Raw genomic sequence first — 17,752 nt, 5'->3', positions numbered from 1 at the left:
CCACTTTATGTTAAGTGGCTTTAAGTACTATGTACTTACATCGAAAAATAAGTACTTATTGTGTTCATGTTGTATTGTAAAACACTTTTGCTGCTATTGAGGTGTGATACGGGTAAGGTTAGGGACAGGGGTGGCGGGATGGGTGGGTATAAGGGTGGGTTAAGGTGTAAGGGAAGGGTCAACTGTGTAATTACAAATGTAGTTTTAACACGTCTCTTTTGTTCACTTTCGACCATTTTTGTCCTGATTTCTTCGAAGGGAGGGTCTATGGCCGGGTAAATGTATGGGCCTTTTCAGATCTTTTGATCTAATGGACGAAAGTGACAAGCTGGTTTCCCCTAAAAGTTCATTTTTTTTGCACATTCTGTTTTCTCAGTGTATTATGCATTTCATATCCAGTCCATGATTAATAATGAAGACTATCTTTTGAAGAGTTCTGTCTTTTGGGCTGCAAAGGCCAGAGAGCATCAAGTGTTGATGAGAGTGTAATGTTCAGCGTGTGAGTGAGAAGATAAAAGTAGACCGAGCTTAATTCACTTCCTGACCTGCATAGATAGCAGATCTATTTTGTTAACATGCTGCTTTTACAGATTTTGATCTTTTGCAACATTCTGTGATGCTTCATAATGACTAGATGAAATGGTGTGGTGTACCGATGGCATACATATATATTACAATTGATGTGAGAATAAAAAAAAAAAAACATTTAAATATATTTGTTGTGTTGTGCTGTGCTGTGCTATAGTTTTGAGTTTCTGACATGTTCGCTGCATGAGTTTCCCTTACACACACTGCCTGGAGGGAGAGAGGGAGGAGTCTGTTTTCACACAGATATAAGCCTTCTGAATGAAAATGAAAATGAACATTGGAATAGCAAAGACAAGAGCAGCACCAACATTAGGTAAAGCATGCAATCTCTCAATTTTATGAATTATTTTGCTCAGAAATGTTTATTTTACACACCGCTTAAGGGGCTTTAGAATGATATTTGAGCACTATTCTCAATAGTTGTAAAGACTGTGTTGGGTTGGCATAGGAACTAGACATGTGAGGTACAACATATATTTTATTGAATCATTCACTTAAGTGATTACTTTAACAATACTGATTTATTCAGGAACGAAACACCACTATTGTGTGTTGCTTAGAGGCGGTGTTCTCCATTTGATTCAGCTTTGAACTGTTTTCGAAGCAAAATATAGGCAAAGTAGTCTGCTACTGAATTTCTGTTTCCTGATTAATATAACTGTTTGATAGTTGGCTATAAACAAACCTTAAATGCCATGTAGAGACTCAAATCAGTGAATCTTTTAGTAATCTGTTAATTCACAAGAACAAAACGTCTGAACGAACCGATTTTCCAAAGTTACAATTGAGAGTGGGGACTGTTTAGGACGAACCGACTCACTATGATGAATCAGACTTTCCATGCTTGTAAAACAGAATGAAGTTCATTTAGGAAGAACCGATTCGCTAGAATCAAGAGAGAGATGAGAACTGTTATTTAACACTCGGTAGTAAACTAATACAAATGTGACATTAAAACTGTGATTGGTGTGCTACTCGCTAATCATTGGAAAAAGTAGCTTGTTACTGGAAATCTTTGGTTTAATTTCCCTGTCATCCATTTATTTTGCAGAAAGAAATAATCACTCAAAAAGTGAGCCAAATCCGCACAATGCGAATGAATTATGTGCGCTGGTGCCATACACTTCATTGAATGTCATCGTATCTTTCGAGAGCCAAGCAGATTCGTTACAGGTTCGAAATAATGAATAACTTTATAAACTATATGCTAGGCTCTTTTGCCAGGACTTATTTTGCCGGACCATTGGTATATTCTGGTAGTGTTGTTTGGGTGGGCCAACAGCACCAACCTAGACTTGTGGCATTGACCCTGGTTTAACTATGGGCACTTTTGGCCCTCTGGATTGTAAACAAACCTCAAAACACACTTTTTAAGTTTTCAAGTTGAAATCTGGTAACCCCTGGCTGGGACATAGAAGCATCCAAAGTTAAACATGCAGTTGCTCTATATTCAACTTAATCAACTTGTTGAGCTGTTGTATAAAAGAAAAAAACATTGTGGATAAATCACAGAGGTGCTGATCTTCAGACCAGCACTCTTTTAACATGTGAAACTGGTTAAGTAAAGGCTGTCAGTGTGATTGACAGAGTAATGTTGCTCGCCTCAACATTCTTTAGCTCCATAGTGACTCTTTCACATTGTTGGGAAGCAACTCTTCAGGTAAATCTTGATTCCCAACTTCAGGAATGAAAGCGTGATCCGTGACGTTTGGTTTCTAGGCACTAGGCTTCGACTGATTAGAAAGAGAAGACGTGTAAAGATACTCTCTGTGTGTTGAAAGATGCCAAAACCCACTGATGTGATGATGAGCACTGAAGTCTACCAGCAGCAGTATGACGTCTCCCAGTTCCTGAAGATCAAGCCAATGGGTTTGGGGGTAAAACACACTTTTTACATTCTGCTTTGTTTCTGTTGCTCTTAGTTTTGTATGTTCTTATTTTCCTGTGTTTAGTTTGTTGCCCTGGTTCCTGTTGCTAGTTTGTTTTCATACTTGTCATTATCATCTTGTTTAAGTCCTCCTTTAGCTTTGTATTTCCCTCAGTTCTCTGTCAAGTATTGCGTTTATGTTTGTTAGTGAAGCTGTTGCGTTTTACCTTCTCCTGTGTTAATCTTTGTTATTTTGGTTATATAAAGTAAAAGTAAAGTCCTTGCCTCGCCTGTGTTTAGTGTGTATGAATTAACAGGTATTATATCTAATGTTTTTCTATCACAGATATTGGAAATCTTGCTAGCCTTATTAGGACTTGCTTTGACAATCTGGAACGATATACTTTTTCTTCTCTGGCCACCAATTGTTGTAAGTCAATCATTTCAATATCAGTACAACATTATGCAATGAACAAATACTGAATTTTGTTCCATTTCTATTCTGCAGTTCATTATAATCGGAGCTCTAACAGTCTCGGCTGCACACACATGTAAACCACGTCTGGCAAGTGTCAACTTTACTGCCTCGAGAAGAAGCAAAACTTTTTAATAAATTGGCGTAAGGTGAATTTTATTTATTTATTGTTGTCTTGTAGGTTAAATACTCCCAAATACTCAGCTATGTGAATTTCGCAGTAGCTGCTTTCTCCCTACGCTCTCACTTTTATATCACTTGGGTAAGTGGTTTCATTCAGTATCTGTATGTGTGTCTAAATTAAAATGATTTACTGTAAATCTTTGTTTTTCCAAACTTAGATGAAAGTGCTTATATATTGTGACTCTGATGTAGTCTACAACGGTGTAACATAGCAGTAAACTAATCCACCCTTTGTACTGTTTGGATATGACAACCGGTTTTTGATTCATACTGTATTCATATTTTAGTTTATAATCACTGTATCTTTCTTATTCAATCAGGGTGTGTCCTGCTTTCTCCTAATGGCATGTGATATTCTGATCTCTATCTTCTCTCTTGCTGTTGCCGCAACCTTCTGTCCCTGTTGTTGCAAACCAAAGGTAAACATCATCAAGAGCTTAAAACATTAATCCTAGGAAAAACCGAATAAGATGAAATAGATGTATAATAAATGTGATGTTGGTTCTCTCTCAGTCAAGATCTGTCACGGTCAGTTACATGAATACAGATTTGCCGGTCAACCATATTGTGCTAATGGGCCAGCCGGATTCTTCTGCAATGGGACAGCCTGTTAGTTCAGTCCTGTACATGATGCCAACATCAGATGGCCAAGTCTCACCTGCACTTCTGCCAATGTGGGGTCCGTTTTCCAATGCACCTCCACCAAACTACAGTCAAGTACCAACTACACCTCCACCAACCTACGACCAAGTCTCAGCTGCACTTCTACTAAACAACAGTCCAGTCCCAAGGGCACCTCCACCAGCATACGAGGTAATTATGAGCATTTTTGAGTAAAGGCCCGTTCACACCAAAAATGATAACTATATAAGTGTCCACACCAACATACAATAAGCACGCTGCGGGGTTTGTCGTCTGCCGCTTCAAATGCCCTAGCTCTTTAAAGCAGGATGGATTCTGATTGGCTGTCAATGTTTCAGAAAAAAGTTCTGAAAGTGATTCCAACAAGGTCTTTTCTCTGTGCCGTTATAGGACATCCTTTTATACTTAGAACGATAACTTTATTAAGTTGGCTTGAGAGAGCCAACTTACTGATATTGTACTTAAACTTATTATTATTCTTCTTACTAAAAATGTATACTCTATCTCCTCCTAGAGCTTTAACTCTACATACTCCAAACTCGGCTCAGACACTCAAACTGATCTGACCAGGTGTGCTCTATCTTTTCAGACTGATCGGACTTACGGTTTTCCTAAAAATGACGATCAAAACTCGGAAAAACTCCCATTGACTTAACATTGGGCATTCTAAAAAAAATAAAATCCAAACCGACGTTTTCACACACACAGACACAAAGGGTCTGACACCCCTGCGTCTCTCCCTCTCTCTCTCCCTCAGAGAATTTATATTATCGAGCAGCCAATAAGTAATGGCCTAAAATCTCCATAGCAACCACCCAGGACACCCTGGCAACTGCCTAGCAACCACCCAAAATATCCTAGCAACCGCCTAGCAACAACCCAGAACACCCTAGTAACCACCCAAAATACCCTATCAACCACCCAAAACATCCTAGTAACCACTCATAACACCCTAGCAACCGCCTAGCAACCACCCAAAAGACCCTAGCAACCACCGAAAATATCCTAGCAACCGCCTAGCAACCACCCAAAAGACCCTAGCAACCACCAGAAATATCCTAGCAACCGCCTAGCAACCACCCAGAATACCCTAGCAACCACCTAGCAGCCACCTAGAACACCCTAGTAACCACCCAAAATACCCTAGCAACCACCTAGCAACCACCCAGAACACCCTAGCAACCGCACAAAATACCCTAGCAACACCATAGCAACCACCCATAACATCCTAGCAACCGCCTAGCAAAAAACGTTCTGCTCCAAACTTTCTCAAGCCAACTTAAAGTTTGTCTCGACGAACTTTCGCATCTAGTTGTTATTGTTATAGTTATCGTCCTTGGTCTGAATGGGCCTTAACTGTAGATAATCAGAAAATGAATTTATAATGGTTTTTACACATTCAAATCATATGAATAAACTTCACCTTTAATCATATTTGCTTGCAACTCTATTGTAATTGCTGTACTGCACGGTTTTGATACAGTGCGTTTTACAATTACAGCATGAAGATTTACAGGCCAGAAGATGAACTCAGACACAAATTGGGAAATTTGTTGTTTACACTATTTATGGCATTGAGATTTGGTGAACGGAAAACCGAAGTTTGTAAATCATTTGTAAATAATTGTAATATTACAATGTAAATAAATTATTTATGAAAAACAAAACTGTGAATGCATGCTTTAACTGCATTTTGTCATACAAAAATCAGTAATGAAACCAAAAGTCATTGATAAAAAAAAAAAACACACTAAAATATGTCTCACACACACACGCGCACACACATGCCTCATAAATGACACATAGATGAGAAACATGCATGAGTCTTGTGCTTTCATTATGTTTAAATATTTTTATTTTATGTACATAGACAAATGAAAAAATTCGTTTATGCGCAGTTTTCTTTTTTTAAATGTCAACAAACCCTCAGTCGTGTGTGAGCACAGACTGCGAGTTAAAAGCCTATCAAACAGTGTTCAGTGTGTACTTTAGAGAAAAGACAAATATTCAAGTCTGTATCACTCAAGCAAATGGTTGGAACAATCAAGGTATAAATGGATTATGTATTAACTTCTAGAATTATCTTAAGAACAGACTAACAGGATTCACATTTTATATTTTAATTTGTTTCCCGTGTCCTGCGTTTTTAAATTAGTTTCCTCCTGTTGACACCTACAGGAGAAAAGTGTAATGTTCAGAGAAAAAAAAAACAGCACTGGATATTCACATTTCGATAGTCCACTTTAAACATTCTACTAACTATAAGTAACTTTGCAACTACATGTCAACTAATTCTACTAACCCGAACCTAACAGTCTACTAATACTCTACTAGTTGGCACGTAGTTGCAAAGTTACTTATACAACTTTAGTTTAGTTAGTAGAATGCTTAAAGTGGATTATCGAAATAAAGAGTAACCCAGATAATAAAGGCAGTAAAAATGGTCACAGAACTACATTATAGATTAGATGATTATCTGGCTGTATAAGACAGCCATTCACGCTAATTCATTCCAAACGTTGTCCTCACAACTGTATGTTTTATGAATGCATTTGTGGAACTGGATATTCAGATCTTCTCTCTCCTTTTAATAAATTATCAACCAAAGCCTAACCAATTTAAATAAACAAGGACTTCTTTATTGTACAGTATATAAGCTTGTTTCTGCCATTTTTTTCCTTGCAATTGCGAGATTTCAGATTTTTTTTTCCTCAAAACTGCGAGTTTATATCAATTGTGAGAAATAAAGTCTGAATTGTGAAATATAAACATGCAATTGCAAGAATTGCGAGCTTTTACCTTTTTTATTTTCGTGTCGGAAACGAGTTTCCATGTCATTGTGAGGACTAACACTGAAACAAATGTAGGCTAACTAATAAAACTCAAAATGTACATGTGCATACATCAGTGGAAGTGTAAGAGAAGCCACTTAGGGTGAAATTTTGCAAAACATGTTTTCTTTCCTGATTTTAACAATCAGCTTAATGATTATTTGCCAGTTTTTTTGGGGGTGTTGTACAATATTATACCTTTGATTCAAAGTCTGATATGAGTCTATTCGCCCTTGACCTGCCCATCAGAGGCTTTTGCTTTGTCTCTCGGCACTCTACCCATGTTGTAAAACTCTGTGTTGGGTCTCATGTCAGTCAGGTGGGCCATGCGGTTGGACAGGGCGAAGAAGGCAGCAATGGCAGAAATGTCCCAAATATCCTCTCGGTCAAAACCATGAGCCTCCAGGGTGCTGAAATGTTCTTCAGTTATTGTTTCACTCCTGCAGACGGTCAGAGCAAAGTCCAGCATGGCTTTCTCACGCGCGGTCAGATCGGCAACCCTGTAATTAACCGCAACCTGTGGGTCAAGACAGTACCAGTAAAATCAATTCTCACTTTTCACTTTTCATCATCATTTCATATTACTTATAGGATTCTTGGAAAACGGACAAATTTTAGGTACCTGATCAGCCAGCATGGGTTTTTTGGAATAGATGCGGTGCAATGCACTGTGGGATATCACACAATACAAGCAGTGATTGTGAGCACTGGTCGCAACAACGATCAGTTCCCGATCCGCTTTCGACAGACCACCTGTTACAAAAGTACAAAAAAACACATCCTGATTTTTTACTGTGTCTGTGACAAATGTTTGACCATAGAATTATTCCATGTGGTTTCCAGTTATATTGATGAAAGAACTACCAAAATCTTTTAAAAACTTTTTTTTTTAGATGGATGATACATGACAACTTTGTAACACTAATTATTCAAGTAAATCCCAATCTTGCGCAGGTTGAAACCTAATTTACAAAAAAAAATGTATATGCTGAATAGATGTGGATTAATTAAATAAAAAAGGAGCTACTTGCTACTATGAAGCATTAATAATAATAGGTCGTACCACTTTCCTTGTTCATGAGGGCATTATAATAAGAGAAGAAAGCCCGAAATTCATCAGGACGATGGGCAAGAACCTTGAAGACATTGGGCAAAAACCCTCCCTGTAGATGAACACAAGAAACACAAAATTCATCATATTTTGTGCTTCATGAGGAGCAATATGGGTTTGAAATGTCAATGATGATGAACTCTCCCTTTAAACGTGAATGTGATGCCAAACCTTCTGTTCAACCTCCTCCATCAGTTCCACAATATCAAATGGCAGGTTCTTCTTGTTTGGCACTGGATAGCGACTGATGTCCTCTGAACTGCTGTGTCGTGTGTGAGGAGCTGCTATTTTCACACAAACTCTGCTTGCTGGGGAAACTGAGCACTGCAAAGGACATGACTTGGTTAATAGTTGCATCCATTAATTCATACTAATAAACAACTTGAAGAAGTCATTTTTCAAGCTCAGCAATTACAGAGTGATAAATGTGTTTATGATTACAAGCAGTTACAGACAGACATACAGGTTTACAATTATTGAAGCTTTAAAACAATATATGGTTACGTCACAGTTCAGAAAACTCATTCATTTATAAAAACCTTACCATTATCCCAAAATTAGACCGGTGAATAAGCTTAAAAGCGCATCGTAACGACATTGTTAAACTTTATCATGCAATGGTGCTCTCTGTGTTTATTTTGGGGAAAGACAGTCACGTGTTCTAATGGGCAGCCAATCAGCGAGTCTTGTTCTGACACGCCTTATTGCCGATCGACCAATGAAAACATTGTATGGACTTACATTTTACTTCCTGCTTTCACGTAAGGAAATGAAGCAAAGCATAATAATGACCGAGTACATAAAACAGTTTCAAAGTAAAAGTGTAAGCAACAGAGTTATTATTATTAAATTAGAATTATAGTGTGATCCAGGCGCTATCATTTATGTGACTGAATTTTCCTAACTAATTCTCCAACTACCACTGAAGTCCTGATAACATGTTCTGTGATCATTTATAAAGATGATCGCCAGTGTTTGATTAGCCTAGTGATAAAAGTCGAAATCCCCGTCAAACAGTTGCACAGGGACTTTTATTTTGAACTTTACTCTGCGCTACTCTCTGCTTATCCGGAAATAAATGTTATTGTTGGAGTCGCTGTTTTCTGATCAGATACAATCCATTTTACATCATAAATATATATATATTATTTTGCATTTTAATAAACGCGTGATTATGGCTGGGTACGGGGTGATGGCAGATGAGGAATCTCTGGATTATTCAGTACATGAAGCCTGGAATGAGGCCACTAATGTTTACCTGCTGGTTATTTTGGTCAGTTTCGCCCTGCTAATGTACGCCAGAAAGTAAGTCTCCGTTTAATTTCATATTCACTATCGCACGATCATGTAAATATATTGTCCTTGAAGTAAAAGCTGTCTCGATTAAATATTTTAAACAAAGCGCTTATGATACGTCTCTTAAATAAGAATCTCTCTCTCATTTTCTTTCTTTCTTTCTTTCTTTCTTTCTTTCTTTCTTTCTTTAAATTTTTTTAAAAAATAATTTTTTTTTTTTTAATTTATTTAAGAAATAAGAGGAAGATCATGCGTATATTTACGCTTCCACCAGCAGTCGTCGGCAGTTCACCAGAGCCAAACTTCTACGACAGTCTGCAGAAAGTCAGGCTGAGACAACAACTGGAAATGTATTCACTGGGTGGGTTGGGCTCATTTTCTCTGCATAATTATGTTTCTTGTCCTTTCTAAAAGTTGCCATGGTAGGTAATAGCTATAGTTTCTGGCAACATGCAGTTAAAATACAGATATTATGCATTATTCATCACTTAAATAGTGACTGATAAAACAAGTCTAGCACTCTCACAGTTCAGCTAATGCTGCATTAAATTGCTTCCCTACCCAACTGTGTTCTCACTACATTTTTCATTTGTTTATCATCATGTAGTAGGCTACATGTTTTTTTTTGTGTGTTTTTTTCCATTATCATTATTTGTATTACATTTTAAAGGCACAGTATGTAAGTTTTGCCATTAGAGGTTGCTTTTTCAAAACAATAACAAAGGCGTAGTTTGATGGATGTCATCACCTCCACAGCCGATGGAAAGCAGTCCGATGGGACTCAGGCAGAAATCGTGTTCATTGGTGAGCTAATGTATTAAAGTCTTATTAACATTACTGTGCTATGAAGCAAGGCAGAGTCGAGAGCCTTGGACATTAACATTGCTGTTTTATTATGCTTATATGCTGCAGACGGCCGCTGCCACTCCTTTCGCTTTGTTGTTTACACATATTTTATGATTAAAATTACCATAAAAGTTAAAGTTTAATATCCACCTCCTCCTAAAATACATTTGAGTGTGTGAAAGTTATGTTATAATGTTACTCTGTGCGTTCGCTCGGTGGCTGGAATGAGACACTTGTTGCAAACTGCAATAAATTGATATTAAAATATCATATTAATAAAAGCTGGATGACTTATATTTCTAAATGGAATGCAGTTCATTTTAAAATATATTGTATGGTGGAAGAAAATGCTGTATTATTTTTACTACAAATAAAGCTCTTTCCGATTATGTTATGTTAGCCACTTAACAGATTAGCATTGGTACAAACATGCTACTCGCAGTAAATCAATAAAACAAGAGATTCAAACAATAAGACTTCCGTGTTGAACTATATAATAATAATAATAATATTAGTTTGCGGTCGATAAAAGTATCCTAACAGTTGCTCACTTGTCTAATAAAATGGATAATATATTAAAGCGTCTTTGGTAACGCGGATATGACGTCATTGACAGGCGACGCAACGACACAGGCCGTTACACTGGTTAGAATAGCTGATTTCTCTGGATTTAAACATTGTTAATGTAAGTAGGCTCCAGAAGTCAACAAAATATTGTTTTAGTGTTTTTTGGATATTTGAATCCAAATATCTTACATATTGTGCCTTTAACTGCATTTAAATGTCCATGTATCAACACAAACACCTCTCATTAAGTTAATATTCAGAATCATCTCTTTTCTTAGTCTTCTGTGAGCACACCACCATGTTTTAAGAACAATTTAAAAGTTCCTCAATCTCCATCAGAAATCTTATATTCCTAAAAAGCTATCTTTACCATTTTGACATATTTGTATAATTTCTCTCAGTCAATGTACATGTGTTTTAATGGAAAGCTAAACATACATGCTTTTTTTGTCATAATTGTGCATTACTATGCCAGAAAGTTGATCTGCAAAACAAACTGTTGAAAAATCCAGATTTTTAATAGATTAGTCTTCAGCACCCTTATGTGAGGATGAACTCATTCTTAAAGAGAATAGGTTATCAGCGTAGTTTTGCAAGGTTATAATCGGTATATTTTCATCCCCTGTTGTATGTTGTTTTCCCAGCTCGTAAATATGATCAGCAGCAGCAGTCGCAGTCAGACAGTGTGCAGCTGTCAATGGAGTGAAGTCACCAGAGGAGGCGCTCTTCACCCGCAGATGGTGCAGAAATGCAAAACGGGTCACAGAGAGAAGGGGAATTTTGAATGTTATTTTTTATTTGAAGAGCCTTTCTTTTTCTTCATTACCTCTCAAACATTCAGAAGAAGTGACAGTTGTGATTTTCTTACAGGGGGCATTGGTGGACTATGACACAGACTGCCCTCTGGTGTTGGAAGTGAAATTGCTTGTATATAGGCTAATATCTCAACGTGTCACATGTTTGACAAACATCATCTCTGTGCCGTAATGTTGATCACTGTTTGTGATCCGCACCCAAACATTAAGATCAACATTTTAACTCACCTCAAAATCATTGTTACAAAATGCTATTTAATGTTGACCAATTAAATCTGTTGAAAATACTGTATCCTGATTTTGTTGTGCATGCTAGGGTACCTTTTTCTCCAGTACTGTATTATATTGCCCTCTAGTGCTAGTTTACATGCATGTCAGTTGTTTTGGGCTGATCTGCCAGGCTGTATAAAGAATAATCTGCCAAAAATAAAGATTTTAACGTTAAACAAATGTAACTGAGAAGTCCTCTGTTCTTTATTTATTAAAAAAATCTAATGTAAGATCATGTTAGCCTACACTTAAAGTTGTCACATTTTCCTGGCTAAATAAACATTACATCAAAAAAAGAAACCAAATACAATTCCATTTTGTATTTTTATATTAACAATGTTATTAATGTTCTATTTATTAAAAACGAGTATACAATTCTTCAAGTTAGTGTTTTAAGCATTTTTACATTTATTCCAAAATAATAACTAAAGCCAGTAACAATTTAAACAATATTTATTTGTGAACTGATGTTCATCTGTTCTTTTGAATAGTCAACTTATTTTCGGATCCTCAGTCATCAAGCTGAGTAAACACTGGTCACAGATGTATCTTTAATTTCCCCAAGCTGATTACTCACTAAAAACCCCCACAGTCATCATGTTTTCAGGCCATTTCGAGTTTGATTTTGACGTGATATAAAGCGGTGATATCTTAATGGCTGAGCTGTTTGTAGTCTAGTCTTCCCTTTAACCCATTTATTTTTGTTCATTCAGACTGATTCGCGAACGCGGAACGCGCACGAAAACAAAAGGCAGGATTTATTGAATCATATATCCAATCATCATTCATTACCAATCACTTCCAATCATGGCGTGATGGAGGCATTGCCTCCTCTCATATGACTTTCCCACATTCATTCTCAATTACCCAATCTCAATTAGGGTGTCAGTTAAAAGTCAATGGGCTCAGGGGAGGCAAGAGAGACGCGCTGTAACTTCGCCTGCAGGTGTCGCTGTTGGACAGTGTTACTTTAAAAAAACAAGTTATTTACACACTTTTTAATGTCACAATTTAAATTAGTTATTTTTGTAATATGGATTATTTTCTCATCCTATTTTTTTTTTTTTTTGGAGGAGGCACTGCCTCCCTTGCCTCCTCGAAGGAAACGCCCCCGAGTCTCATACTTCCCTACAAGTTCAACAAACCCTTAATACTAAGTATTAAACAAGTGTTCATTAAACATAAACTTGTTTAAATTATACTGTACGTCAAATTGTGCAAATTTTTGAAGTAAAAAAGTGATTTCCTTCTTTTCTAAATACACTTTAAAAAACGAGTTCCTTTGCCCATATAATCTTTAAGTTAATAAGGTTAAGCGCATTTGGCTTGCTGTCCGCAATGGAGGGGCTCGAGGAAGCAGCTTCAACTCGAGCTTAGATACACCCCACAGTGGTACTACTAATGATTAGATGATGAGTATGGTAGCAAGATGCCTCCATTATGTTGGTGGAGGTGGAGGGATGCCAGAACAACTGATGCCAGAGCAAGGTGAGCGGCTCCGGCAGTTAATTGAAAGATTAGATGGTTTTCACTCCTCCCGAAATTACGCTGTGAACTTCACTTATTTGCACCTATGGTTCCATGAAGAACCTTTAACATCTCTGGAACCTTTCCATTGTTTATAGAACTTAGCTCCGCCCCTTTTCAGCGATGCACTCCTTGTGTTCCGGTTTTTATTTCCACGGCATGAAGGTAAGATGATTTATGAATGAACCGCTCAATTTAAAATCTTCCCCGGTCTACTAACATTTATGACATCCTCTTCAAACATTCCAATGCTTGTGATTACTTTTGTTAACTCTACAGTAAGTAAATCCACTTCACCAGCTAATTACTCTTCGACAGCGATGCCAGAGCTACTGCAAAAACGGAAGTTCAAAGACAAAGTTCTAAAGATGGCCGTGCGCTTGATACACTGCCGGTCTACAGCGGAAAAAGGTTCTTTAGATTTAACACACTTGCTACTGTTAAGAGCAGAATAGACATATATCAAATACTGTGACACACACCAAAGCATCATGTTGGCAACTCTTGTATGGATAAGTACCACTCAAATTTTCTCCACAAAGTGTTAAAATATATATATTTTTCTTGTTTCAAAAAACACTGAGTGAACAAAGTGCAAGAAATAAGTCCAAGTGATACAGAAGTGAGAAAGGAAAAACATGGTGTGAGAAATAAAAGTTAAAAGGTGTGAGAGAGAATCACAATCTTGGACAGTCTCGCTTTTGTTTTTGCGGCTTTGTTCTAATCGTTTATTTTTTTTTTCCTTCATGCCGCTCTTCTATCATTCTCTGGCTTCTGATCCGCTGTGGTATCATTTCCCCAGATGAATCACAGAAAGCTAAAGAAATGATGCCTCGCCTCATCTTAGTCATCTGCCCCCCCCCCCCTCCCTCCGCTTCCTCTTGTGCTTTCCCTCAGGTCTCTATGGAAATAAGATGAACAAACTCTTTTTTATAATCATTTTCAACCTCCAATAATTCTAATTTTATTTTATATCTGCCTTTCCCTTTTATCCTAAACCCCGAGAGTCTCATAGCAAACCGAATGCTGTTGTAAAACAAAAAAGAGAATTTTGGAAGAATCTTCATGCAGCTTTTTTCCAGATCCGTCAAGCTCCAAAAGGAATCATGAGATATGACTCATGTGCTACATTCCAAGTATTCTGAAATCTGTGAAGAAACAAAAATCTGAAAGTCTTTCCCCGAAATCTAGTACTAAGGTTACAAACCATGCAAGAACCAGTGGTGATTATTGGTGTCATTGATGTCAAAAGGCACCATATTTGATGTGAATAATAGTCATATGGACTATTTTATGGTGCTTTTTGAAATGTTGACCGACATAAAAACATGAGCTGTGGGAAGATTCTTCAAATTCCTCTTTTCGTGTTCCATGTGGATTTGGAACAACGTGAGGCTAAGTAATTTTAGAATTGTCTCTTTTTTTTGGTGAACTGTTGCTTTAACACTCAAATAACACATTATCCTTCCTTCTGTCTCTCTCTTTCCTCTTTTTTCCCCCCAGGTCACACCCCTTCCATTGTTTAACGAACACACAGAGAACTGAATTCCAGGTATTAACGCATGACATGCATCAACACAAATCTTACACGTTCGTTCTGCATCCGTTTGCAAGCTCAAACCAGAAAAAATAATCAATAAACCAGAGGAAAAATAAACCAGAAGGGTTGAGGAGCAACGTCCATGGCCGCTGGATTTCAACACGTTCATCAGCGTATGGTTGATGTTTACTGTCTGGCTGTCGTTCCCTGCCCTGTCTCGATCCACTGCGCTGTTCTGAGACCTGTGGCTGCTTGAAGCCCAGACAGATGTAAACATGGCCTGACCGCACGCACTGGCCCCAGGCCAGCGGCTGGCAAAAACAGCCAGGAATGTCAGTGCCACGGCCCAACTCCCTTATTCTGGATTTTTACACCCAGTTACACTGGCCCACTGCCACAAGGCCCCACAAACCAGTCAGTGTTAAACAGAATCACTTTATTTAAAGGCATGACACAAGGAGGTTGTGATCTGCTTATACAACATGCTTATGAATAGTACAAACATTTATAAATGCTGTGAGTCAGCAACATTTGAGCTGGAATAACAGTTTATGAAACCGCAGTGAATGCATTATGCAGCTTCCAGACCTGTTACTTGGTACAGACGGTGAGATTATTATTTAATGTGGCTGTCCGGTCTGCTTTTTTATAGAGTTCAAAAAGCTACGGACAGCCACTTGGAGGTCATACATTATGTCAATGTCACATCCTCCCGACTCCTGGGGTATCTTATCATGAGCTGCATTTCCCATAACCCATTGCCTGGACCTGCCTATTTAAGCCCTGTGTTTTCACTCATTCGTTGTGAAGTCTTATAAGTGTCGCACTGCATTTCTGAGTGCTCTCCCTCTGGTTGCCTGTGTTTTGGTTTTGACTTTCTGCCCAGTTTCCCACATTTCCATGTATTTTTCAGCCCTGTGGTCTCTTTGGTTTATCTGCCCTGGATTTTGATCTATTGCCTGTTTTATGGATTATGATTCTGGATTGCCCCAATAAAGCTGCAATTTGGATCCTCAACCGTGTCATAGCAGTTCTTGGCAGTCAAATCTAAATTTATATTGCACAATTTAATCGGATACCTTATCAGTACAAAACTGTAAACATAACTGTAAGATTGCTTTTATACAACAGTTCAATAAACTAAAAATTCACATTGAAAACACAACACAGTATTGACAGATACTTTCCATAGTTTTGCTCAGCCAATGAAAATACCCACAGCATAATTGCTATGCACAGTAGATATAATAATAGATAATAAAATGCTATCATGAATTGTACACAGTAACAAAAGAAACCTATTAAGGAAGTAAACAGTAAATTATTTAGATTCTATGTTGACTTTAAAGCTGCAGTGCTTTAAATATTTCAGATGCCCTACCAGAAAGTTGAGACTCATTAGGACACCTCTGTGTTTGAATTATACGCAGGGACAAATATGGGTCACAGTGAAATATCCAGCACTGCACTGAAACCTGTGCTTCTCTCTCCCTCCCCGTTTCATTTCTCCACATAGCTTTCTTCTTTCAAAGGCATCCGCGTTGCACAGAAGCGCAAGTCTGTGTGTGTTTCCATGCTGCGTGTCTCTGGATCCAAGCGCAGATGAGACATGACAAGCTCCTTCATCCTCCCCTCCGCTCTAGCGTTGTGGGGCCAAGCGCTTTGCCTTTCTCATCTTCATTCCACCATTCTTTCCTCTTTTTTTTTTTACACTTTCTCTTTATGTCACAGGTGGAAACAAGACATGACTGGGAATGAAAGAGAACAGGCGCTAATTAGGGAAGGGGGACTGGGACAAAGAGACTGGAATAATAAGACGTTTAAAACAGGGAACTCTAATCTGTGAGGATTGGAAACGAGGCTGACTGGTGGTCGCTTTCTTTTTCTTCTCGCAGAGCAGGAGGATCAAAAGAGGAACACAGACCTTTTCAACTGTCTTGTTTCCATGTTTTGCTTCTTTTTCTTTTTTTTTCAAACACAGAGACCCTTTAAACCAACAGAGTTGAACAAAATAGAAGCCGTAGTCTCACGGTGTCCTTGTGGTATCCACTGCGTTCTATAAGGATTTCAACGTCAGGTTTGTCAGATAATGAGAGTGTATGAGGCCCATTCTGGAGCCTTGCTTGGGGACAGTCTGATTTTTTGGAAAATAAATGATTGAGAAAGCGTCTACGGCTCTCACCGTCTCCCTGAGGTCAACTGCTCTTCACACCAAGGTTCCACAGAGCCTCCTAAAGCTCAAAGCTATTAGTCATGTGTGTGGTTTCAGGTCTGTCTTAAGAAGAGCCCCTCGGGGGCTTCTGTGCCGGGGCAGACAGCTCCGGTCATTGGCAGAGAACAGCCCAGGTATGACCCAGAGTTCTGTCTGACCGCCAGCCTTCGTGGAGCCAAGACCTGAACAACAAACACAAGGGACCCAGGCTGAACCTCCTCTCTGGCCCCCACACAGACTGTATCCACGGGGCCCGTCATCACACGTATGGACCTCCGTATGGACGTGAGCCATGGCCCGGCCGCAGGCTCCATTTCACCTCACGCTTTCTGCAATAAACAACAAGAGGAGAATTGAAAACCCACCATCGCTTATGGCAAGCCAAGAGGACAGCTCAGTCAATATTTGCCTCAGTTGTGAAATGGACACAAGAAGGACAAACTTAGGATGGTTTGATCTGATGAAAAGCCAGACATTTTTGTCACCCTAGAGATGATACCATGAAATATTTTACCACTTAAACAAATAACTAAATATAAAATGTAAATATAACACCTTAAATGACTGTCGCCACTGTTGGTACCAACTGGTTATTGCTTGCAACATGCTGCTCATTTAAGTAACGTTCAAGTTTTGCTCACATCATCATTGATCAATCAAGTCCTTTACTTTCTTTCCTGTTTTTTTCTATCTCTGTGAATGAATATCCCGAAAAGGTCATTAAATTAGTGTAAATTCAATTAAATTAAACAGAATTTTTTATATACTGTATTATAAATCATTGTATATTTGAGTCTTTTCTATCTTTTTGCCAATTAAAAAAACAACAACAAAAATACACGCAGATTCAGCAGATTCTTATAATTCGCTCCATCAGTGCTTCTCAGGACTATTTTCCCTCTGTTTTTCCTTTCGTTCCATCTAACCATAGTTTTCATGGTTTGAACTCTCTCTCCTTTACTTTCAGAAGTGTGGTGTCCAC

General features: G+C 38.2%; 3 protein-coding genes across 5 annotated transcripts; 2 read left to right on the top strand and 1 right to left on the bottom strand.

The window, feature by feature from the left end:
- Positions 1-820: 820 nt before the first annotated feature.
- Positions 821-5,416, top strand: LOC311303387 (uncharacterized protein). Its single transcript, XM_084429832.1, has 8 exons — positions 821-901; positions 2,370-2,465; positions 2,802-2,885; positions 2,964-3,020; positions 3,112-3,192; positions 3,434-3,532; positions 3,627-3,926; positions 5,257-5,416. Exons 2-8 carry the CDS (start codon positions 2,370-2,372, stop codon positions 5,281-5,283), a joined length of 744 nt encoding a protein of 247 aa, XP_084285958.1. The 5' UTR covers positions 821-901; the 3' UTR covers positions 5,284-5,416.
- Positions 5,417-5,599: 183 nt separating this feature from the next.
- On the bottom strand, positions 5,600-8,426 carry LOC311303388 (uncharacterized protein). 3 transcript variants are annotated; one of them, XR_014629746.1, is made up of 6 exons: positions 8,242-8,426; positions 7,869-8,021; positions 7,650-7,749; positions 7,209-7,339; positions 6,113-7,103; positions 5,616-6,014 (listed from the first exon to the last, which is right to left on the bottom strand). XR_014629746.1 is itself a non-coding variant. In XM_084429833.1 (5 exons), the coding sequence occupies exons 1-5, from the start codon at positions 8,293-8,295 to the stop codon at positions 6,810-6,812; spliced, it is 732 nt and encodes a 243-aa protein (XP_084285959.1). In that variant the 5' UTR covers positions 8,296-8,426; the 3' UTR covers positions 5,600-6,809. The 3 variants fall into 3 exon arrangements, 1 of the variants encoding a protein (XP_084285959.1); XR_014629747.1 differs by having other exon boundaries at positions 5,616-6,024; positions 6,119-7,103; XM_084429833.1 differs by having other exon boundaries at positions 5,600-7,103.
- A 306-nt stretch (positions 8,427-8,732) lies between these two features.
- Positions 8,733-11,669, top strand: smim19 (small integral membrane protein 19). The gene is made up of 3 exons (XM_084429835.1): positions 8,733-9,002; positions 9,227-9,354; positions 11,051-11,669. The coding sequence occupies exons 1-3, from the start codon at positions 8,776-8,778 to the stop codon at positions 11,110-11,112; spliced, it is 417 nt and encodes a 138-aa protein (XP_084285961.1). The 5' UTR covers positions 8,733-8,775; the 3' UTR covers positions 11,113-11,669.
- The last annotated feature ends 6,083 nt before the right edge of the window (positions 11,670-17,752 follow it).

The sequence above is a fragment of the Rutilus rutilus genome (assembly GCF_951802725.1).
Source record: "Rutilus rutilus genome assembly, chromosome: 14".
Taxonomy (NCBI): Eukaryota; Metazoa; Chordata; class Actinopteri; order Cypriniformes; family Leuciscidae; genus Rutilus; species Rutilus rutilus.
This window is presented reverse-complemented; position numbering and strand designations above follow the sequence as displayed.